The following is a 25,104-nucleotide window of genomic DNA, read 5'->3' on the forward strand; positions in this document are numbered from 1 at the left end:
GGACAGTATGAGAATCCACAAAATTGCCCTTTTAGAAAGCATACACCACAAAGGTGATCTCGTGTTTGACCCTATTTTTTGGAAATGAAGAAACATGCTGGTATTGAGAGGGTTAAACACAGAGCTTGGTAATGGTAAGGAGTTAATGTTCAGGTCACATACAGTGGCAGGATGGAGTTGAAGGGATTAATGTTCATCTGTGCAGGATCTGGGAGGTGAGGGGTTATAATCCAGATTACTAGAGTTTATATAAAGTGTGTAGGAGAGAAGGGAGCAGGTAAGGGTTAAAAAAAAGCCCCCCCCCCTTTCCTGTATCAGTGAAACAGACAAAATGAATCGGCAGCTGCTGATCCATTTATTCTTTTCTCATTCACTAGTATTAAAATCTCTCTTCCTCCTCTGCTGTTAGAGAAGGGGAGAGATCAGCACTGCAAACAATGAGCAAGGGAATTGTCAGTAACAAACAATCTGCTTCCCCCTTTTTATGCTTAAAAAAATAAGAATCCTGGATGGTCACTATGCGCAAAAGATCTATTGGCGTTGCACTTTTTCCGTTCTTCACTTAATGAAGCAGCCACAAGGTGGCAGTGTGATAGACACGATTTGACACTACTTGGCAGACATGCTGCACTGGCATATTTTTCAAATTGTTATTAGCAGTAGCATAAGTACAAGAACTTTTTTTTTCACTTACCTTGTTTAACTTTATAAAATATTGTAACCCAGCCTCAAGTGGGTTTGTGTCACAGTTCATCTAGCCAAAATATAAAATGTATGATTAGTACAACTCACTGACATTACAAAACAAATCCCATACATACAAACTGTATTTCTTAGTTTTTGTGAGATGCTGCTGTGCCCACACAAATAAGGATACAAAGAAATCACATAAGTCTAGGTTCACGGCTGCATTTTACAGTGTGGTTCCCAGCACAGTAAAATGCTCTGTGGTTTCCAGTGCATGGAAATGCCATTAAGAATTAATGGCGCTCCACTTGTCTGCTATCAGCAGCGCGTTTTTAATGCGGGTGTGGGAAAACGTGCGATTACACGCAGTCCCGCACCTCTATTTAGTGCGCATCTAGACTTAATGGTTCCTGGGCTCGAGTTACCAGACATGCACACTAGTCACAGACAATCATCTTATATGTATGGCTACCTTTCATTTCCATTTCACAGAGTCACAGAGACTGTATTAGACCTGATCAGAATGAATATAAATTATAATATATCATGTGTAATATATATATATATATATATATATATATATATATATATATAACACATTTATTTTTGCTTATTAACTGCAGCCTGAGTAGTTTACGTTCAAGACCTCTGTCTATAATACAGGCAACCTAATGTAAAATGAAAGACCATGTCTGCCCAATCTATTAGCCATCTTAGAAAAGGCAAAAATAGATGGCAGTTCTATTTTTTTTTTTTTAGGCACATTAACCACTTCAGCCCCGGAAGGATTTGCCCCCTTTAATGACCAGGCCATTTTTTGCCACTGTGTCGTTTTAACTGGCAATTGCATGGTTGGACGAAGCCATACCCAAACAAAATTGACGTCCTTTTTTTCCTCACAAATAAAGCGTTCTTTTGGTGGTACTTGATCACCTCTGCGGTTTTTAGTTTTTGCACTATAAACAAAGAACGTCAATTTTGGTAAAAAAATATATTTTTTTTTTACTTTTTGCTATAATACATATCCAAAAAATATATATAAAAAAACTAATTTATTCATCAGTTTAAGCCAATATATATACTTCTACATATTTTTGGTTAAAAAAAAGAAAAATCGCAATAGGCATATATTGATTAGTTTGTGCAAGTTTTATCATGTCTACAAACTATGGCATAGATTTAGGGACGTTTTGTTTTATCTCTTATCGTTTTTACTAGGAATGGCGGCAATCTGCAATTTTTAGTGGTACTGCGACATTGCAGCGGACAAAGAGAAACAGATTTGTATAGGAAAAGAGCAGTGTTACCCTTACCTCTGCCCCCCAGGCACGAAATGCTTTCTCCAGCCTTAGTGCATTCATGGCATAAGTGCCAAAGTTATCAATGCTTTCTTCCTGACCGGCCTCCATTATCTTACTATAGAGCGCAGAGGTGTCCTGTCTCCTGTGATACAACTCCCAGCCCAGTTCACCTAGGAGCACACAACATTATATTCACCACTATTACAGACATGGTGCCCATGGTTTTTCAAATATTTCATCCTCACCTGTATAGGATATCCGTATGGCGGTTACAGGAATTCCAGCAATATTCATTCTTCTGCTATGTAGAAATTTAAAGGCTTCTTCACTCAAATCTTCCGAAGCCAGTTTCTGCAAAACCTTTCTAGAAAGTGGTCCGGCCACACCTAGAACGCCAACCTCATCTGTCACATTGGTGACCTCCACACTGTACTGGCCTTGGGTTGCCACCTCTTCTATCCACCTGCAAACATAACAAAGTCAGTGCCATATAGTACAAGTGAGAAATAAAACATACATACAGTCCATGATCATGATCACTGAGAAGTGGTACAATTCACAACCTTAGAGGAGCTTCAATATAATGGTACACTTAAGGGTGTAATTATAAAACATTTGCAGAGCTCTTCGTCCTATGAAACTATAAGTACGTTCAAGCTGCATGGTGCCAGATACCTGACTGCTTACTGCAACTGATTGGACTTCTCATTGTCTCATCAAGTGCTTCAATGTGATTACTGGAGGTTTTTCTGTATGCAGAGTTCTGTGTATTGCTGTTTGTACCCACTGCTAAGCCCAATTATCAGAGCACGAATGGAGCCCCTTTCTGACATTGGAAATGTCCATGAAAAGCACCAGCAGGTATGAGGCCTGATCAAGAAAATGTACAGATCCCGCACTGGTCAATTTTTACAGTAAAACAATCCATTATGTTTGAGGCAATATTTTTTGTCATGCATTAACAAGTATTGATAAATCACATACAAATAGGTTCTGGGTCAAATAACATTTTAATGCCAATAACAGGCTACACACTCCTTGGCCCTCATTTTTATATTCACCTAAAGCCCCTCGTTCTGTTAAGATACCTAAAATAATGCCTGAAATTAATTATAAAATTAATTCAGGCTTCAGTTATATAGCAGTATATAAAGGGCCTTTGTGATGGGTAAGAAGTGTATTACATGGGTACCCAAGCTCATGTCAAACGTGTTAATTACTCAAAAAAATAGAATGCATGGAATAAAATGCTGGACACACCTGAGATCATGCAGTTCAGATCCAGAGCCAGTGATCAACAGGAACTCTCCAGGAGACAAATGGGACACCGTGAGCTCAGCATAGACCCGCCCTCTAGGAGTCAACATGTGGCTTATGTTGGTGAATCCCACCTATACACACAGAGTACCAATTATTTTCTCCCAACAAAACATGAGCACATATCATCATACTAGTCATTGACAATCCAAGATAAATTTCTACCTCTAATTAATGTTCACCAATCACCAATGCAGAAACAAAGTGATTTTATATATTTAGCTATTGTGGCCAGGCGCTTTGGTAGATACAGAGAATGATGTAGGACACTGTGCTGCAGTACTTTCTGTATTTCCAATGGACTTCAGCTGAATGGGTAGTAAACTCTCCCACTCCGATGCTGCTTTTTATCTAGGCCATTATATTAAGTGATTATAAAACATTATGCATTATAATTCAGCCCCAATCACATGTTACTTACTTTTTTTGAGACGTTTTAAAAAGTCGTACCTCCCAGGATAAGTACGGTATTGTTTTCTGAGTCCACATTACAAAATACTTTCGGGCTTTCATGTAGCCCTTTCTATAATCTTGTGCATGCACAATGGTTTCTTAGCCAAGCCTCATTCTAGTTCCAATAAATTTTCCTTTGGCAGTTAATGGACTATTGGGCTACAATTGCAAATGTGAATAGCTGGGTATAAAAAGAGAGAGACAGCTGTATTTTTACAGACTGAATACCAGGGTATTTCCTCTTTGCTACAAGGAGACCGAGGTGTGCACATCACCCTGCTACAAGCCTGCAGATATGTGCCAAGGACTGGAGTTTCTCCAGGCAGATCCAGAAGTGAGCTGAATTCTAAACAGCGTGAGCCCTGTTGCTATATTGCTGGTGAGAGGACACTACTGCTATTAACCTATTGTTGCTAGCAGAGACCGAGCACATAGGGACTGGGCACCTAACTAGCAGCATTATTTACTGCATTAAGGCCGCGTACACACGCGCGGACTGTTGGCCCAACTTTGTCCGTCCAACAGTTTGAGCGAACAGTCCGCTCAAACTTAGCATGGACGGACATGGCCACACACGACGAACGAACAGTTTGCTGAAACCGTGCGCGATGACGTGAACGGCACGTACGACGGGACGCAAAATACGACGTCCTATACACTGCATTATAACTTTCGGCTTGAAAATCCTTTCTGAGCATGCGCGGAACTTAGTTTGACGAACAAGCCTACACACGGGCGGACTGTTCGTTGAAACAAGGTTTCAGCGGACAGTTTTTCGGAATTTCCGTAAAACCTTGTCCGTCCAACTGTCCGCTGAAACTGTCCGCTGAAAGCCCACACACGAGCGGACTGTCCGCCCAAACACTGTTCAGCGGACAAGGTTGGGCCAACAGTCCGCGCGTGTGTACGCGGCCTCAGACTTTACTGGGACTGTATTCATTCTCAGGTAGCAAGTCTTTTCAGTCAGACAAATTCTTGAAAGCAATACACTCTTTGTGGGGCCAATATCTTATCTCCACAACTGCTAAACAATAATCAAATACAGATTTCCCATTGCAAATCTCTATATTAAGTACAATAACAAAAAAGTCATATCAAAGCTTACAACAAATGCTGCAATAATACAATTCCACTACAAATACACTAAATTTCCCTTTAAAGCAATGAGGTACATTCACTGGCAATCAATACCAGCCTTTAAGAATTCAAATTTTGCCAAGAATTCAAGCACTGAATGCTGCTTTGCTGCAATAAATAACCAACAAAATGACATACACACATACCTTTGGAATAATATTGGCAAAAAGATGGTCCAGTAAATTAATGGCATCCTTTCCTTTCACAGTAAACTTGCCAAATGGAGTCAGATCAATCACTCCCACCTTCTCCATGACCTGTCTATATTCTTGTCTCACTGGTTCAAACCAATTTGTCCTCCTAAAGCTTGGTCTAGTAGAAGAAAAATGGATATAAAATAGTGAAGTCAAATAAACATGTTATCCTCATGTTATACACATGATCGGAATTTTGGTCGAAAAAAGCTCTGATGGTTTTCCCGACGGAATTCCGATGGGATTTCGCTCAAGCTGTCATGCATACATACGGTCACCCACAATTTCGACCCTCAAGAACGCGATGACGTACAACAGGTATGACGGGATTAGAAAAAGGAAGTTCAATACCCAGTAGCCAATAGCATCCATCTCATAGTTGAATCTGAGCATGCGTGAGTTTTTGCGTGTCGGAATTGCATACACACGATCGGAATTTCTGATAGAAAGTTTTTCCGTTGGAAAAATTGAGAACATGCGCTCACATTTTTGCTGGTGGGAATTGTTGTGGAAAATTTGATTGTATAACATTTTATTCTAGGATGTGTGTTTTATAGATTGTCATCTGTCTCCCTGTGTCCGGTTTGATCGAGGAGCGCTCTAGCAGAGCGCACTTGGGTCAAATCGAGACCAGTGGTAAAAAGTCAGTATGAAAACCTTCTCATCGGATTTGAGACGTGTTCTCTGTGTCTGTGGATGTTTGTTGGTTTATAGGTACCAAGCGCAATGCGCTGGGCTTCTTGCCTTCAAATGAATATGGGCATTAGAGAAGCGAAGTCTACATAACGAGATAGACATATTTTATCTCTGTGTGGCTACGTTATCCTTTTTGGATACATATCTGCCTTAATAAGAGGACATTGGTATCGGCCTTGTTAATATACTAGTACCGTATGTTGACAACACCAGTAGCAATGTCCCCGCAGATTGTCTCAAACTTTTAAGAATCATAATGAGCTCACCCCATACTGTTTACTTTGAAAGCACTATGGTCTGTGCGCCATACTGACTAAAAGGGGGCGTGTGCATTTCCTCTTGTGAATGCCCTCCCCTTTAATGTATGTCATTTCCTGTGATGTCATTTTCTGTACTAAGGAAGTGCCTGCCTGTTGGGGGCAGGACTTCCTGTTTGTCATTCTTTGGGAGATAATAAAAGGCGATGTTGAGCCCCCGGGGGGGGAATAAGCATGGAACTGAGAACGTAGAAGGATGGTTGAGTCTGTTCATTGGGATGAATGTGTTGGAAGGTAAGCCTAAAGCATTATATCATTAAGATGGAAATGGGTGCTTATTGGAAGCACAGCAGTAGATGGGGCTGTGTGGATAGCATACAGCCAAATTTCTACGACAGGATTCGGCCAGCTAAATTTTCGATGGAGCCTACACACGGTTGCATTTTCCGATGAGAAGCTCTCATCGGTCTTTTGCTGGCCGAAATTCCGATCATGTGTACGCGGCATTAAAGTATGACTCCAGACAAGGGTTATCTTTTTTTTTTTTTTAACTTCTTTTTATTGATTTAAACAAAGCATAACATACATAACCAAACAGACATACATTGGTCTTACACAGCGAGTTGGAATCCTCTCAGGGATTCCATTGGGTAATTCTTTACAGGAATAACAGGCACATAACCAGTACTATGATTGTCATATAACAACACACAACACGGCTCCCTGGGTCTCCGGGTGCTGTGACAAGCAGTTCACGGCAACATCACAACTGACATTTTCAGAATGCACCATGGAAGTAGCATGGGAGCTATCTGGAGCGGGCACCACTAGGTGACCTCCGAGGCAGTGGAGGGATCAGCCAACCATTTCGACCAGGTTTTGTCATACTTGCTGGGACAGCCTCTATTGGCGTATGTGTCCTTATAGAGAGGTAGACTATTATTAATGAGTTGTTTCCACAGGGAAAGAGGAGGAGGGGTTGGTTTGCGCCAACTGAGGGTGATGGCTTTGCAGTCGTAGAACAGTAGGAGTCCCACAAAGGTACGACCCGCCACCGTGGGAACTAGTTGCTCAACCAGGCCTAATAGACAGATTTCCATTGTCTGTTGCAGTGATATTGAGTTAACCTGCGTGACGAAGGCCAGAATCTCCTGCCAATAACAGACAATCCATGGGCAGGTCCAGAAGACATGGGCGAAATCCCCAGGAATTCCGCCACATCTCCAACACCTGGGAGGGGAATCAGGGTGTATTTTATGTAACCTGTGGGGGGTAAAGTATGCCCAATGGACGATCTTAAATTGCATTAGGCGGTCTCTCAGCAAGACCAGGGATTTAAAGGGGAAATCCCATATGTCATCCCAATCATCATTGTCCAGATCGGGGATGTCACAAGCCCATTTAGCTCTTAGCCTGTCTAATGCCAGGAGGGAGGTGGTAAGTAGGTGGGAATACAACTGGGAAGTGGGTTTTCGTGTGCAGTCAGCCCTAAGGATATCCTCCAGGGAAGACTGAACTAGTTGAGGAGGGGAGCCGGAGAATTGGCTACTGAAGGCGTGGGAGAGTTGAAGGTATCTAAAAAAATAGGACCGCGGCACAAGTCCGAGAGCAGGGTTATCTTTTTTTATTGGTGATCTGATTTGGAAGATTTTCCTTATTCCTTGTTCCAGTGACTGTGGTGACTAGGAAAGAACGTGAAAAGAAATTCAAAATGTTACAGTTGTCGCCAGAACGGAAGCAATTGGGACACATGCCAATAACAACTGTCAAAGATGGGATTTGTCTTACTTTAGGGAAATTTCTTTCACTTTCCTGTGTCTCTGAAAAAAGAAGTGAGGACAATTCTCCCCAACAATGAAGCATAGAATATTACAAACCTGACAGATATTTTAACTCTAACCCACTCTCTCCAATACACAAGTTCTTGGGTTTCTACTTTAACATTTACACCTTCTTATCTCTTGTGTTCTATGGGAAATTTCTAAAACATGTATCACATGACTAAGATAAATTCTAGTTAAACAAGTTTGACATAAAAAAATTTTTTTCATATAAATGTATGAAAAAATGAAATAAAGTGAGAAAATGCAAAAAAAAAAAAAAAGTGCTGACAATTTGTCTAGGAATAAAAATAAAATAAAAAACTTGACGAAAGTTTGTTCTGCTTTTGAAGGTTTGTTTTGCTTTCTTCCATTTATATTAATTATGCTGATAATAAGCCCAAAAAAATTCAACAGTTTGAAAAAACAAACTTTCAAAATCGAATTCCCATAAAACAAAAAAAGGTACAAATTGTGATTGATTGTTATAAGTTTGCACATTTTGTGTATCATTTTTTGTATCAGCCCTGCACTGAAAAACATCACTAAAATACATAGACCCATATTGTTTACTACCTTATTGTACAGTAATTGATGAGCTAGACAAACTATTACTGGCAGCTGACAATGGATTTAAAATGGGCCAAATTTAAAATGGGCCAAATTTAAAATGGGCCAAAAAATTACATATATGATGTAATGTCAATAAAATTATCAAAGCAGTTTTTATTTTTCCCAGACGTTTGTGCCCGATACAAATAGAAGCAACAGTGCTGCTACCCATGCAACATACCGATGAAAAAGCTCTGGGTGCCCGATCCACAGCTGTTTCTCTGAGTGCATATATAGAAATATGATCCGCACACCAATAGTTGCTCTTAAAAAAAATCTTCATCTTTATTCAGAAACAACCACAGATAAGATCGTTTGACGTGTTTTGTTTGAGGCCATAGTCATAACACATTGTGCCCGATAGCTTTACAGATCAGCAGCAATTATTTACTCACTTATCTTTGTGTTTTTTTTGTTTTTTTACATTTTCTGGCTAGAGAGTTTCCCGTTTTTAGGAATGTCTCGAAAAATGGACACTTACTTGTATCCAGTATCATTGCCAGGCTTGTAGAACCAGTGAGGCTGTTCCCATCCCGCATGGAAGCCCATGGAGCATTTTGTCTTCAGCTCTTCATGTATTCCACTTATCCTTTCTGTTGGTCTTCCTGCAAATCTTTCTTCTTTGGGATAACCAACTAAAAATATACAAATATTTCATTTCACATAGCATACAGCACTCAAGACAGCACTGTACAGCTTGTATAACAGTGTAAGTTTGCTGTCCCCTCAAAATAACTCAACACACATGGTGAAGCCTGTTCTGAGTGGAAAGTGCCCTGTTAAACTGCTATATGGTCTTGGCTGCAGCTCAGTTTCAGGGTCTTGGCAATCTTCTTATAACCTAGGCCATCTTTATGTAGAACAACAATTCTTTTTTTCAGATCCTCAGAGAGTTCTTTGCCATAAGCTGCCATGTTGAACCTCCAGTAACCAGTATGAGAGAGTGAGAGCTATAACATCAAATTTAACACACCTGCTCCCCATTCACACCTGAGACCTTGAAACATTAACAACTCACATGACACCAGGGAGGGAAAATAGCTCATTGCTCCCAATTTGGACATTTTCACTGAGGGGTGTACTCACTTTTGTTCCCAGCGGTTTAGACACGGTTATACAAGCTGTACACTCACTTCTTTACATTGTAGCAAAGTGTCATTTCTTCAGTGTTGTCACATGAAAAGATATAATAAAATATTTACAAAAATGTGTGGGGTGTACTCACTTTTGTCAGATACTGTATAACTTGGGAGTGAAGTCACATGGTGTGGTGTCAGATAATTCAAGCAACTGAATACCTATCAACAGATCTATTACCCAGTATTGGATGTTATATCTTATGGGGGGTTATTTACAAAAGGCAAATCCACTTTGCACTGCAAGTGCACTTGGAAGTGCAGTCGCTCTATATCTAAGGGTTAGATCTGAAATGAGGGGAAGCTCAGCTGATTATATCATCCAATCATGTGCAAGCTAAAATGCTGTTTTTTATTTTCCTTGCATGTCCCCCTCAGATCTACAGCGAATGCACTTCCAAGTGCACTTGCAATGCAAAGTGGATTTTCCTTTAGTAAATAACTCCCATGGACTTTTTTTGCATACTTTGCATTTCCATACACTAGTATTCACTGAGTGAGAAATAGGATTAATAAACATCTACAGTCCCTCATACTCAGAGAGAAAAAGCAGGATTTGATCCCGGGTGCCAAGCTAGTACTAATCTCTGAAAGGTGGATCAACTTACCCACCTGTTACACTAACACAGAGTTCCTAGGTTCCTTACTTCTTTGAACATGTCATGAGATTATATCATTTATATACTCTTTAGATTGAGATTTGAGAATTCCTTGGTTGCCTGGGCGACAAGCTGTGCATTCCAGACCTATGGCCAAGGTCCAGTATGCAAGCTCCCTTTCTCAATTTTTTTAATCCTCCATGAGATGAGGCAAGGTTGCCCTCTTCCCCTTACTGTGTTTATTTTGGCCCTAGAGCTCCTGGCGATTGCTTTTATGGGGAATTGGGACATTTCCAAGATTTATGCACAGGCCTTGACTTCAAAATCAGATTGTCTGCAAACACCCTCCTGACCCATAAGTCACGCACACACAAGCCGAATGTCAGGAGATATCGGCTTCTGTTAGACGAACATGCTGTGTTCTAGAAGGGCGTCAGAACATAACAGTTCAGCAGGAGAGATCTTTGTAGTAACTTTGCATAGTTATTAAAGCAGCTCCGACCGGAGCTGACAGTTTTTTTCATCCAACCTACTGGGTTGAACGAAAAAAAAAACTCATAGTGTGTTAGGCTTTACCAATCCCCACATTCCCCACCACAATCTTTACTGTGTTCTCAGGTTTTAGGAATAATCAAGCCAAATCCACTGTTCTAAACAGTGAACATCCAGAAAATTACCCTAGACTAGCTCTTCACCACCTCACTATCCCAGGCCTTACTAACCCCAAGCAAAAGCTTGTTACCTTCCTTTTTATAGTAGCTAAATGGACTAGTGCCAGAAGTTGGAAAAAACCTATGGTGGTCTTGCAAGAGGTTAAGACATATATGAATATGCTGCTTGTCAGTGAGAAACGTTATAACATCTTTACAGGCTCAAGAGAAATTCTTTAAAGTCTGGGAACACTGACCTCAGTTAGCTATAATTGTTTTGCATTGTCTTATGTTCCCAGCCCTTGGGGGTTGTTAGATCAATTAATGGCATGCAGGTCAGGGAACGGGGTCACCTATCTGGTGTACCAAAGGTCTGCATTGTTTATAACTACCAGCACAAATAGCCCTGGATACTTCATTATCCCTTACACTTGTTTGCATATTTTTTTGACAATTTGATACAGCCCTGTGATACTCTTCATCTATATGTCAACAAAAATTCTATGAAAATTTTGAATCGGAAAACAAAATATTATTTACAGAAAACCTAATCCAAGAAAATATGGAGGCTGCCACTGCAGATATATCTTTTTAAAAATGCTTATTTGCTGATTGTTATGCTATGCCTGTGCCAGACGAGACCCGGAATCGATTCCTGGCCATTGCAGTCGTGGTCTCTCTGAATTTTAAAGGTGGAAATATGGTTCAGAAGGGTAGTATTTTTAATATAATGCTTAGATTAAAGAGGAAGTAAACCCTCAGATACAAGTTAAGCTTATCAGATACTACATAACACAGGCAGCTGATCGCTGCCTGTGAAAGTGCACTTACTTGTGTAAATATGATATAAATCGTCTTTTTAATGTTCGTGACGTCATGCGCGATTGCGCAGTATGCACTTTCAAAGGCGGCATGTATATAATGCCAATTCTGTCTTTCCTGCTTGCCTTGATTTTACTGTGCGTGAGATTCTCCTCTGAATGGCACAGAGGAGAAGTCTCGCGATGTAGTAATTATTCTGGTCTTCCTGATATTCCCCCTTGTGACTGAACAATGCTCTGTTGCTGTAGTAACGGCAATTGAGAACGAGGCTTGGTTACGATGCTACAGCGCATGCGCGAGATTTCGGCAGGGATACGAACTAAGGGCGGAAATGACGTCCGTATCGGCTTCTGAAAACAGCACAAAGAATGGCGCAGACGATACCCGGAAGATACAAAAAATAAAACTACAAAAAAAGGTACTTCCAGCGCTCGTTTTGGAGTTATTAATATATCTTTTGCTTGGATATGTTAATAAACATAGAAATATTGTAAAAATAGAATTTTTTTGGTGGGGTTTACTTCCTCTTTAAGAACATTTTGGTAGCTGCAGGACAACCAAAATAAATGAAGACAATAAACAAACCAACATAGCTTGGCTGAGTAATGCTACAGACCTATGGCTTTAAACACCAGAAGCACAAGCATTCTTTAGTCACACTTATTTTTATCAATCCAAAAATTTTTTACCAATATTGTTCAATCCATAAGATTCTCTTGCTTTCTTTGCTGTATACTGTGTAGTGGTCCATTTGCCATATCTGTTTGGGTCAAGTTCAATGAGGTCGAAAGGAGGTTCTCCGTCCAGGATCCAGTCACTTAAGAACTTACCAATGCCTCCAGCATGGATGACACCATACCTGAAAATAGAAAAAAAATGTATGATATCAAAGCACTGACCAGATTCAAAAACAGAGAGAAAAGCTGCAAAGAAAGGGACGCGAATAAACGCATTGTTAATACAAAAGGAAAGCTCTACCAGCTTTGGGTGAGACAAGGCAGGGTTTAATCGGTCTTTAAATGTCTTCCTATCACCCCCAGCACAGACAAGACATTTAAATGTCATTCATAAATAGCTAGTGATTGCCGAAAGGGGGTGTGTGATGTAATGTTTTGTGGCCTGCCCTTTGGTGGGTTCTGGGAGAATCCACCAACACCAGTAACAATTTAAGCTTGACTTCAAAAGGAGCTCTCCCCACTTAAAGCAGACCATGCATGCAAATGCTGGCCCACCCCCTCATGTGTAATCATTGCATTATAGCTGGATTAAAAAAAGGCCTGTAGAGAAAAGTTAGAAAACGTACTCCCCTTACACCTGGCTTTTGTTCACAGCTCCTAGGCAGGGGTGACATCACAATTTCTCTTTTGAGATTCTGTGAACACCAAGAATCCCAAACTATATTAAAAAATTCTCCTACACTGTAATAGGGTGATTATGCATGGGGTGGGGGTGATAGAATGTACCAATCTGAACCTACAAAGATAATTTCTCAAGAGTCTTGATCATATACTAACATACTGTACAGTGTATACACTTACCCAAAGCCAACAGCAACCCAGTAATTTCGGACACCTTGATGTGGCCCTACCATTGGAAGGATATCTGGAGAGTACGTTATGGGTCCAGAAACTATATTGATAATCTCGGCATTTCTCAGCACAGGAACCATCTCCATTGCAGCTTCTACATGTTCCATAATTCTGTCAAGATCAGACTCAAACAATTCTTTCCCAAAACCTACAGAACACAGAGTGTTAGTTACAGGTTAACCTTGGTTATTGCCAACAGTGTAAACAAAATACAGGCATACCCCACTTGTAAGTACATAATGGGGTTTATTTACTAAAGCTGGAAAGTGCAAAATCAGGCTCACTTCTGAAAGAAACCAATCAGCTTCCAGGTTTTATTACCAAAGCTTAATTGAACAAGCTAGGGTTAGAAGCTCATTGGTTTCTATGCAGAAGTGAGCTTGATTTTGTAATTTCCAGCTTTAGTAAATAATACCCATTGGGGGTTATTTACGAAAGGCAAATCCACTTTGCACTGCAAGTGCACTTGAAAGTGCACTTGGAAGTGCAGTCGCTCTAAATCTAAGGGGTAGATCTGACATGAGTGCTGATTTTATCATCCAATCATGGGCAAGTTAAAATGCTGTTTTTTATTTTCCTTGCATATACCCCTCGGATCTACAGAGATTACACTCCCAAGTGCACTTTTAGTGCAATTTCAAGTGCACTTTGCACTTGTAGTTTGCACTTGTAGTGCAAAGTGGATTTGGCTTTAGTAAATAACCCCCTAGTTCTCTCTGCAGCTCAACTTCCCCTTCCCAGAACTGATGTACCATACTTCTAGTCTTCTAATGTCTAATGTAATCACAGAGATTGCATTGTAGGGATGGGGAAGCTGTTAAAAGATAGGACTCCAGTGCATGCATTGTGAATGAATTGCTCTACAGTGTCTGCAGCTACAAGGGTCATTAGGGGCTTGTTTTAAAGCTTTACTACGTGTTAGGAATGCAGTATGTGATTTACTTTATTATGTCAACTTAAGTATGAAGTATTACCTGGTGGGACTCCATTTGCTACCCAGGAATCTTGCAGTTTCATTTTTTCAGGACTTTCATATGGTCCAAACAAAATTCCATCCCGTTCCTGTCGTAAATAATATGATCCCTCCAAGTCTCGGAGCACTGGTAGTTCCTTCTCTAAAGCTTTCACCTCAGGAACAGAAGCAGTGACCACATACTGATGGTGCACAGGAATAAGAGGATGTTCCAGGCCTATCAACTTTCCAACCTCTCGTGCCCAGAAACCTAGGAGATAAATTCAATGTCAGGTGCTAATCAAATAAACTGCACATATTGTGCTTAGCTGGTCCTAGAAGGACAGACCTTTATGGATATAAAACAGACAGAGATTTGACTATCATTGTCGTAAGTGCAAAGACTCCGGGGGCACCCAAACATTTCTAGTAATGCATACCACAGATGGCATCATGTTTTGGGAAAAAGGAAATAATATTGGGGGTTATTTACAAAAGGCAAATCCACTTTGCACTACAAGTGCAAACTACAAGCGCAAAGTGCACTTGAAATAGCACTGAAAGTGCACTTGGAAGTGAAGTCGCTGTAAATCTGAGGTGTAGATCTGAAATGAGGGGAAGCTCTGCTGATTTTATTGTCCAATCATGTGTAAGCTAAAAAGCTGTTTTTATTTTTCCTTGTATGTTCCCCTCGGATCTACAGCGACTGAACTTCCAAGTGTACTTTCAGTGCAATTTCAAGTGCATTTTCCACTTGTAGTTTGCACTTGTAGTGCAAAGTGGATTTGCTTTTCGTAAATAACCCCCATTCTCTTTTCTATGGGAAACAATGAGCAATTGAAACTTGCATGCCTACCTGATCCTTAAACTTATCGAGTTCAATATTAGGAAATGGATCATGTAAGACTGATGTTTTTCATGAGAAATAAAGATGTCCGTTTTTTTTTACCATTTTTGTCTTTGAAAAAGCAGACTTTTCACCTTCTGCCCTGAATGTTCGTACAGGTAGGTGCACCGTCCAGCTGCAGCAGCTGTCAGACTCTTATATAGTTTGACAGGCTACCGGTAGCAGGGATGCACCTGTGCCCTCCATACACAGCTAAATGCCAGAACCTCATGTACCTCTGCTAAATGCCCAGTGTGCATAGGGCCTTAAGATCAAAGGACAACAAACAGGCAATCTGCTTAAAATCAAAAAGCAGACAGCAAGTTATGGGGGTGGCAAAAAAAGTTGTTTTATCTAACATTTATAAGTTAGTAGTGCTAGCATGTCACTCTTTGGAACTTTAAAATGATATACTATAAAAAAAAATTTGGGGACTGCAGCTAATTACACACTGAATTTTCAGAAAGGTTTCTAAAAGCAGCGAAGCTGCTCAGAAGCTGTCTGATCCAGTTAATTCTGGTTCTGCTGCCTGATCTTGGCTCTGAATAGACTTCACTAAACATTTTAGCTGTTCCAAGCCAGGAAACATGAAGCCAGCTCTACTTGGCACCAGTGCTACATAGACAAGAATCCAAGTGGGAGGGGCATGCTAGAAGAGCATAGTAAGAGCTGCACTAAGACCACGCTCATAGGGTCTATTTTTCTACCATAAAATGTTTCTAACTTCATATTCACTATTCCTACTTCCATATTGTCCTGCTTAAAGAATACATCATTTTTTACATTTTCTTTAAGATTCTGGTTAGCTAGCTCATTTAGTATTATTATTATACAGTATTTATATAGTGCCAACAGTTTGCAGGGCAGACAGTGCAGTACAGTTACAATACAATTCAATACAGGAGGAATCCGAGGGCCCTGCTCGTTAGAGCTTACAATCTAGAAGTATTTATATTTGAATAATTAATATAAAAAAAAATTAATAACTTTTAATTACTAGTTAATGAAAATCATACTGTTATTATGGCCAAGGCTGAAGAATGATAGGTAGCAGTACAGTACTATCACAACTAGTAATTGAAGGCACTAATGTATATAAGTATAACCAAGCACTGAGATAAGATACACTCCAGCAAGTATTAAAGAGAACCCCTCACCTACAAAGGAATGCTTGGCATCAGTTTCCTTTTTTCTACGCTATCCAGTTTCTATATTTCTGACAGGCTGCTTCATGCAAATAAAACCCATGTATTTTTTACTGCTATTTGGAATATTCATCAAGAATATAAAAAGAAGACAATTATCACCAACTTGGCTTTGTCAGAAACAAAAATATATTCAATGTGGACATGAATTAGCTACAGCTGCCAATACACTTCCCCACAATAGGAATCACAGGCTTCTGAAACGTGATAGCAAAAAGGCTTTCAGCAAAATTCTATCTCCTTATCTTTAGGAAGATTTAGGAGGTTCATTTTGAGAATTCATTCATTTCATTTTTACCTCACCTTCCATTTCTCTTTTAATAAATGTAGCACAGCCCCTAGGAAGCCCCTTCTGGGATTCTGGGAACCCCCACCCTTCACAGCCAGGCACACCGAATTTCCACAGGCACTCAGAGTCCGAGAACAGTCCATGATTTTGTTTTTGTTATTTAATGAGGGATAATAACTTGGATAGGGATTGGAGATTATGGGACGCCCATTTGACTTCAGAACAACTTCAGGGACAACTCTTCATATATACGGTCCTATATACATTGGGGGTTATTTACTAAAGGAAAATCGACTTTGCACTGAAAGTGCACTTGGAAGTAAAGTCGCTGTAGATCAGAGGGGGACAAGCAAGGACAATAAAAAACAGCATTTTAGCTTGCTCAGCAGAGCTTCCACTCATTTCAGATCTACCCCTTAGATTTAGAGCGACTGCACTTCCAAGTACACTTGCAGTGCAAAGTAGATTTCCCTTTTGTAAATAACTACCATAGTTACTTATTTAGTCAGGTTGAAAAAAGACACAAGTCTATCCAGTTCAACCAAAAAAAAACACAAACCTATACCCACAGTTGGTCCAGAGGAAGGCAAAAAACTCCAGCAAAGCATAATCCAATTTGCTACTGCAGGGGAAAAAATTCCTTCCTGATCCCCCAAAAGGCAATCAGATTTTCCCTAGATCAATAAAGATATCAATAGAGATATAAATGTCTGTACCCAGTTATCTGTTTCTGTTCATTTAGGAAATAATCCAGGCCTTTCTTAACCGCTTAAGGACTGCCTCACGCTGATGTACGTTGGCAGAATCTCACGGCTGGGCACAGGCACGTACAGGTACGTTGCCCTTTAATAGCCCAGTTGTGGGTCGCGCGCTGCCGGCGGCGCACTCGTGACCCGGTCCTGAGCTCCATGACCATGGCCATGGGACCCGCAGACCCGATCGTCGTTGGTGTCACGTGATCGGGCCACAGAGCTGAAGAACGAGGAGAGGTAAATGTAAACAAACCTCTCCTCGTGCTTCCTAGTGTGGCTGTCATTGATTGTCTGTTCCCTGTTATAGGGAAAGACGATCAGTGACGTCACATGCCAAGCCACGCCCCCTACAGTAAAAAAACACACACACTCACACTTAACTCCTACACTGCCCCCTAGTGGTTAACCCCTTAACTGCCAGTGGCATTTTTACAGTAATCAGTGCATGTTTAATTGCACTGATTGCTGTATTAATACCAATGGTCCCAAAAATGTGTCAAACTTGTCCGACGTGTCTGCCATAATGTCGCAGTCACAGTAAAAATCGCTGATCGCCGCCATTACTAGTAAAAAAAAAAATTATTAATAAAAATGCCATAAAACTATCCCCTATTTTGTAGACGCTATAACTTTTGCACAAACCAATCAATAAACGCTTATTGCGATTTTTTTTTTACCAAAAATATGTAGAAGAATACGTATTGGCCTAAACTGAGGAAAAAAAAGTTTTTTTATATATTTTTTGGGGATATATTTTTTATAGCAAAAAGTAAAAAATATTGCATTTTTTCAAAATTGTCATTCTATTTTTTGTTTATAGTGCAAAAAATAAAACCTGGCTCTTACTGTGAAGAAACCTTTCCTTATTTGGAGATGAAATCTTTTTTTCCTCCAGACGTAAAGAGTGCCCCTTAGTCCTCTGTAATGACCTTGCACCCTGCTGGGAAGAAGACTCCTGCGTGCATGGGCATGACCTCATCATGGCTCCGGCCCCTCACAGCGCCAGAGCCGCGATCCCGGAAGACATGCCAGAGGGCAAAATGTCAGCTCCCTTGGCAAGGACCGGGATTAGATACCGATGCCTCATTCTAAGTTAAGTATTTCATAATGAGCTAGTATGCACTGCATACTAGCTCAATAAATTTGCCTTCTCTTTGTCCACAGTCACCCGCTCTAGATTATTTTGTAAAGGGCCTACATGCTCAGACCTGATCTTTTTACTATTAATGTACAGTATTTGAAGAATTTTTTGGGGTTTGTCCTACTATGTTTTGCAATCTGTTGTTTGTTTTGAATTTTTGCATCCTTCATTTCCTTTTTACATATTCTGTTATATTATTTGTAACATTTAAACGATGATAATGTTCCTTCATTTTTATATTTTTTAAAAGCTTTTTTTAAATTATTTATTAACCCCCATAGTACCATTTTCAATGGTTGATTGTAACATAGGAACCTTCATATCATCTGCCGTAGCCCTCCCCACATCTTTCCCCATTTCACCCACCAATAACATCTCGCCCCTGTCTGACCTGTCTGCCCCATTAAGTCTAATTCACCCTCCCCCACAATCCTAGTTTAAATACTCCTCCAGCCTTTCCATAAAACTCTCCCCCAGCACAGTAGACCCCCTTCCATTTAGCTGCAAACCATCTTTAGTATTTTTGGTTGCACCACAATGAAAAGTCAGCCCAGTGCTCTCTATGTACACTCCACTTCTTCCTTCAGCACTTTCTTGACTCACTTTCAGAAACCCAGCTAGGAAACTTGTGAAAAATCTGACAGAGCAATAGTTAGTCACATAGTTACATAGTTAGGTTAAAAAAAGACACAAGTCCATCTAGTTCAACCATAAAATATATATATATATATTATCATACAATCCCATATACCCAAACCTATACCCATAGTTGATCCAGACGAAGGCGAAAAAAAACCCCCAGAAAAGCATCATCCAATTTGCTACAGCAGGGGAAAAAAGCAAACAGGTGAGAGAAGCTATTCTCCCCAAAGGTTTGCTTGGAGAGCAGGAATTCCTCAGCGTATTTGCCCTTCGGGCCTTCTGAATATCCCAAGAAGTGAAGATTATTTTGGCGGAGCCGATCCTCAATATCTTCCAGTTTGGCTTCCTGGGACTTGTGGTCCACCGCCACTTCTCTAACCATTACCATCGGTGGGTTCAAATCATCTTCCACCGCGCTAATGCATTGTTCTACATTAGTGACCCTGTGTCTGATTTTATGCACATCGTCCTTCAGCAGTGCAAAATCAACCCGGATGGTTTCAATTTGTGTGGAGAGTGAAGCATGGCAGCTCTTAATGGTCTCCATTATTTGTTATTGAGTCGGCTCTCCTACCTGTGAACCGGAGCCTCCCTCCCCTGGGTCTGCAGAGGGTGAAGGCAGTGGAATCGCCAAAAAGATCGGAATAGTCTATCCATTCAGTCTCCTCCTCGGTCCACAGCTGGCCATCAGTGGCAGGGGAGCGAGGCTACTCTCTTGTATACTGGGTGCCATCTTGGATTGCATCGTGGGTGAACCAAGCAAGCCTCTCCACAGGCATTGGTTCTATACTTGGCCCGTATTTTACCATGGCTGGCATGCCTGGCATGCCACTGATACTTTCTGGGTGGGTACACTGTGGAAATTCAAGCCTAGGGCTGATCAGGATTCTGTAGGATCTCAGCATGAAAAAGACTGCTCACATACCGGAAGACAGACATGCCCCCCAGAAGAAAACCTGTTTGAGTCTGCAAAAGACTTAAGACTGTGGAGGAGGTTCCCCTTCCAGCAGGGCAACGACCCTAAACATACAGCCAGAGCTACAATGGAATGGTTTAGACCAAAGCACATTCATGTGTTAGAATGGTCCAGTCAAAGCCTGGACCTAAATCCAACTGAAAATCTGTGGCAAGACTTGAAAATTGTTGTTCACAGACACTTTCCATCATATCTGACGGAGCTTGAGCTGGTTTGCAAAGAAGAATGGATTCTCAATTGGATTTAGGTTTGGATTTTGACTGGGCTATTCTAACACATGAACACATGAATATGCTTTGATCTAAACCATTCCATTGTAGCTCTGGGTGTATGTTTAGGGTCATTGTCCTGCTGAAAGGTGAACCTCCGCCCCAGTCTCAAGTCTTTTGCAGACTCTAAAAAGTTTTCTTCAAACATTGCCTTGTTTTTGGCTCCATCCATCTTCCCATAAACTCTGATCTGCTTCCCTCTACCTTCTGAAGAAAAGCATCACCACAACATGATGCTGCCACCACCATGTTTCATAGTGGGGATGGTGTTCAGGGTGATATGAAGTGTTAGTTTCCCATCACACATAGCGTTTTTCTTTGAGGCCAAACAGTTCAATTTTGGTCTAATTTGACCAGAGCACCTTCTTCCACATGTTTGCTGTGTCCCCCACATGGCTTCTTGCAAACTGCAAACGGGACTTCTTATGGCTTTCTTTCAACAATGGCTTTCTTCTTGCCACTCTTCCATAAAGACCAGATTTGTGGAGTCCACGACTAATAGTTGTCCAGTTGTCCTGTGGACAGATTCTCCCACCTGATCTGTGGATCTTCTGCAGCTCCTCCAGTTACCATGGCCCTTTTGGCAGCTTGCCAGTTTAAGTGGACTGACATGTCTTGGTAGGTTTACAGTTGTGCCATACTCTTTAATTGTTTGGATGATGGATTGATCAGTGGTCCGTGAGATGTTCAAAGCTTGGGATAATTTGGGGATATTTTTAGAACCTAATCCTGCTTTAAACTTCTCCACAACTTTATCCTTGACCTGTCTGGTGTGTTCCTTGGCCTTCATGATGCTGTTTGTTCCCTATGGTTCTCTAACAAACCTCTGAGGGCTTTAAAAAACAGCTGTATTTATACTGAGATTAAACTACACACAGGTGGACTCTATTTACCAATTAGGTGACTTCAGAAGGCAATTGGTTCCACTAGATTTCAATTAGGGGTATCAGAGTAAAGGGGGCTGCATACAAATGCACGCCTCACTTTTCAGATATTTATTTGTAAAAGATTTTAAAAAGCCATTTATCATTTTCCTTCCACTTCACAATTCTGTGCTACTTTGTGTTGGTCTATCACATAAAATCTCAATAAAATACATTCATAATTTTGGTTGTAACATAACAAAATGTGGAAAAGTTCAAGGGGTATGAATACTTTTTTAAGGCACTGTATGTGTCTATGTACATGTTTAGCGGAGCTGCTGCGGTTAGTTGAGGTTCAACCTCCCTCTCTTGAAATATTTTGAGCGCCAGCTGTGGAAAAGCACAAAATGCAGAAAAACCGCTGCACTATTTTTTTTCAATTCTGTAATCATCAGTGAGGTCAAATAATGATCAAATTGTTCCACACTAAATTTCTGTATAGATTTGGAAGAAATACACAAAGCACACTAAGAATCATGTAAGAACACACGGCTCTCGTATTTAAACAATATTTGCCTATCCTGGAGTTCAGCTTGTATTCGTTTCTATGGTGTCATTTAATAATTAACATGCTATGGAAAGTTTCTCTGAAGTTTCTGACCAGCTGCTTTACAGAGCAAATATCACTGTACTCAAAAGGTAATGTTTATTTTTTAATAAATTACTCAAAAATAATGTAAACTTACCAGATGGTAATGTCCCATAAAAAGTCTATTGTAAGGGTAGAGGTGATGTCAGTAGGTCAATTGTGTAGCAATCAATCTCTTTACAGATGGAACAAATAGTTCCCTATTGTGTAAACTATACAAACAGCAAATTAACAGGAATTAAAGTAGTTCTAAAGTCATACTTTTTTTTTATTTAATGCATTCTATGCAAAACATTCAATGCCTGTTTATCCCCTCCCCCTCAAACACTTAACTGAGTCCTGTATAGATCCAGCTCTGTGCCCACCTGCTGGTCTTCTCTCCTTTCTATCCTCTCTCACAAGCTTGGATGAGAGCAGCGGGGGGCCATTGGCTCCTGCTGCTGTCAGTCAAACCCTGTGAGCAGAGAGAGGGGGCAAGGCCAAGCTGCACTTTGTGTGTCTATGGATGCACACAGTCCTGCTCATAAGTGAGACCGCATGTGTGCCACCGTAGTAAGCACACACAGAAGTGGAGAAGCCAAGAGCACCAGCGAGGGTCCCCAGAAGAGTACGTTCAGGGCAACTCTGTGAAAAACTTTTGCACATAGAAGGTAAGTATAATATGTTTTTTGTTAACTTTACAATCACGTCAAGGAGTCCTCGTTCCCAGACCATTCATTTCAACAAAAATCTTCAAACAGGATTACATGTGCGTTTAACATGTATTTTTGCATTTTTTCCCTAATTTCTACCCGGTGATCCTGCCAGTAAAACAATTCTGATCCTAGGGTGAAAATGCTAACTAACTCCACTATGGCAGGAGCAGCGTTGACACTCTAGGAAAAGCATACAAGCATACAAGCATACAAACACCACCCCCTTTCCTCTTCTTAACATAGGGGGAAGGTTTTCTGTAGTTCACAGAAAAAAACTGGGAAGGGCTGACGGCACCAACTAAATTAATTTTAAACAATCACCTTGTAAAACAACAGTTTAAAAATGAAAAAATGAAAGGCAAAACATTTTTGTATAGATATAAAAAAATATTATAAATACCTTTTGTCCCTTTTTTTTATAAATGAACATATTCCCTCTGTTCTCAGCTGCAAAAGAGCTGGGGGGAGGAGAAGCACACTGAGCTTGCCAGTGAATGGCTCTGCAGCTTGGGGGGGGGGGGAGCAACTCTGATCATTGGAGGAGAGCACACTGAGTTCCCAGCACAGCTAGAGAACTGACCATGGTGTGGTTTCCTGCTTAGTGTGGTCAGGTTTTAATACGAGAGCAGAGTTGCTGGCTGGAACACCAGGGATTTTGCACAAAGGAAGCAATACAAAGAACATGATACTTTCTCATACAAGTACATGGTACAGCAGGCACACTCAGGAATATGAAGTATTGGGGTAACAAAATCTGCAATGTACACAGGAACTGGCAAGGTCACTGGATTTCTGGCAAAATCAACAAGATTCCTTGATAACAAAACACTTCCCCTCATACATTTAGTAAACCAAAAAGGATCAAATAGGAAAAGTTCATTGTTAGGGCTCATTCACATGGGTGTACTACAGCATATACCTGTGTGAGCTCCATGTTTTCCTGCACAGGGATGCACAGGTGTTCTGTGCATCCATGTGCAGGCAATCCTATTGATGTCTATTCTGGGATGCAGAGGGTGCACAGACACAGCCACTGCACTCAAAGGGACATCCATGCAGGGGCACGGCAGAGCCGTGCATCCACACCCACACGGATGCGAAATTGGGAGAAGTGGCTGTGTCCATGCAGCTGCTGCGTCCCAACAGACATGAGCCTTACGGCCTAAAAAAATGTGTTGCGTGTGTCTTAAGATTTTGCAAATGTTTTTTGAACATGCATGACTGCTCATGGCTTGGAAAGTTGGAATGTTGCCCTGTGTTGCCCCTCTGAAGTTTATGTTTTTTTTTGGCATACAGCACTATACAGTTGTGTGTGAGGGTGTGTATCCCATTACCTAGTAGGTGGTTGCGTCTGTTACAAATCTGCAGTGTCTCCTCACAGCCACTGGACACTGTCCTGAGGATCTGTTTTCTGTTGCTATAAAGGTTACCAACAGGCGCTGTGACTGAGAAAAGTTGCGCCACTTGCCTGCCCCTTTCTGTCCTCTTTACCATGCACAGAACTTGTATTACTACACTCCCATAATGTATTTTTGTAAAAGGGTGATGGAGATTCTGTCATTCAACTACTCCTCCTCCATTCACAGAACCCACATTATGGGAATGTAGTAATAAAAGTAATGTGAATGGAAAGGAAGGCAGAAGGGGGCAGGCGAGTGGGCCAACTTTTCTCAGTAGCAGCAGCTGCTGTTAACCTTCACAGCAGCGGAAGTTGGCCACTCAGGGCAGTATCCAGTGGCGGTGAGGAGGCATTACAGGCAGAATTTTTAGCTGAAGCAGATGCCTGTAGGTAGAGGGATACAAACCGCTGCACATAACTAATACGTAACTAATATGTATGAAGCTTAACTGGGGAAATTTAAACTTAAAAAAAAAAAAAAAACTTTCTTCATCAGGGAAATCGGTACTGTTGGTTGTTTAATTTTTGTTGTATAGACGGAGAAACGGAGAAAGGATACATTTATAGTAAAAGACATAAGAGATTGATGTTTTCATAAATGTATAAGCAATTGTGCTTGTAATATGTTTTGCAAGTGTATCCTGTATGTGATGAAGAATAATAAAAAACAGTATGAAAAAAAAAAATTGTATGGTGCTTTCATAGGTGTGTGCAGCCTATTGCATTAGGGTGTGCACCTCAAACACGCGTGTATGTGTGTGTGCATATCTATATTTATAGCAGTAGAGCAATGGACGGTGTCAGTAGTGTACAGTATTTTTATTATTATAACTTTTTTACTATTTTATTATTTTTTTATAATAGTTTATTATAATTTATTTATATTTTTTTACAATTTTTTTTAGGAGCCTCATAGGGAGGGGGGGGGGGGGCTTTGGTAAAATAACAGGGGTCTAAACAGACCCCTGATGTCTCACTTTTGATACAGAGAAAGGGACTGAGGACAAAGATTCCCCAGTCCTTTTCTCTGCAGCCAAGCAATCAGCAGGGGGAATCTGCGCAGCACAGCGTGATTAGGGTGTGCCCAGGCCTATGGGTGTTTTATAGCTAGAAAAA

The 25,104-nt window shown here is 40.7% G+C and overlaps 1 protein-coding gene across 2 annotated transcripts in view; it reads right to left on the minus strand.

The window, feature by feature from the left end:
* Positions 1 to 25,104, minus strand: part of DMGDH (dimethylglycine dehydrogenase) — a 92,829-nt gene that overhangs the window by 19,172 nt on the left and 48,553 nt on the right. For both annotated transcript variants that reach the window (XM_077462597.1, XM_077462596.1), the window contains exons 6-14: positions 14,245 to 14,493; positions 13,220 to 13,418; positions 12,371 to 12,540; positions 8,956 to 9,109; positions 5,042 to 5,207; positions 3,249 to 3,379; positions 2,234 to 2,451; positions 2,001 to 2,158; positions 695 to 754 (exon numbers count right to left, since the gene is read on the minus strand). In XM_077462597.1, the coding sequence (XP_077318723.1) occupies positions 695 to 754; positions 2,001 to 2,158; positions 2,234 to 2,451; positions 3,249 to 3,379; positions 5,042 to 5,207; positions 8,956 to 9,109; positions 12,371 to 12,540; positions 13,220 to 13,418; positions 14,245 to 14,493 (1,505 nt within the window). The remainder of the gene's footprint in view (positions 1 to 694; positions 755 to 2,000; positions 2,159 to 2,233; positions 2,452 to 3,248; positions 3,380 to 5,041; positions 5,208 to 8,955; positions 9,110 to 12,370; positions 12,541 to 13,219; positions 13,419 to 14,244; positions 14,494 to 25,104) is intronic.

This window comes from Lithobates pipiens, unplaced genomic scaffold (assembly GCF_037356315.1).
Source record: "Lithobates pipiens isolate NorthernLeopardFrog02 unplaced genomic scaffold, aLitPip1_a1.2 Scaffold_3, whole genome shotgun sequence".
NCBI lineage: Eukaryota > Metazoa > Chordata > Amphibia > Anura > Ranidae > Lithobates > Lithobates pipiens.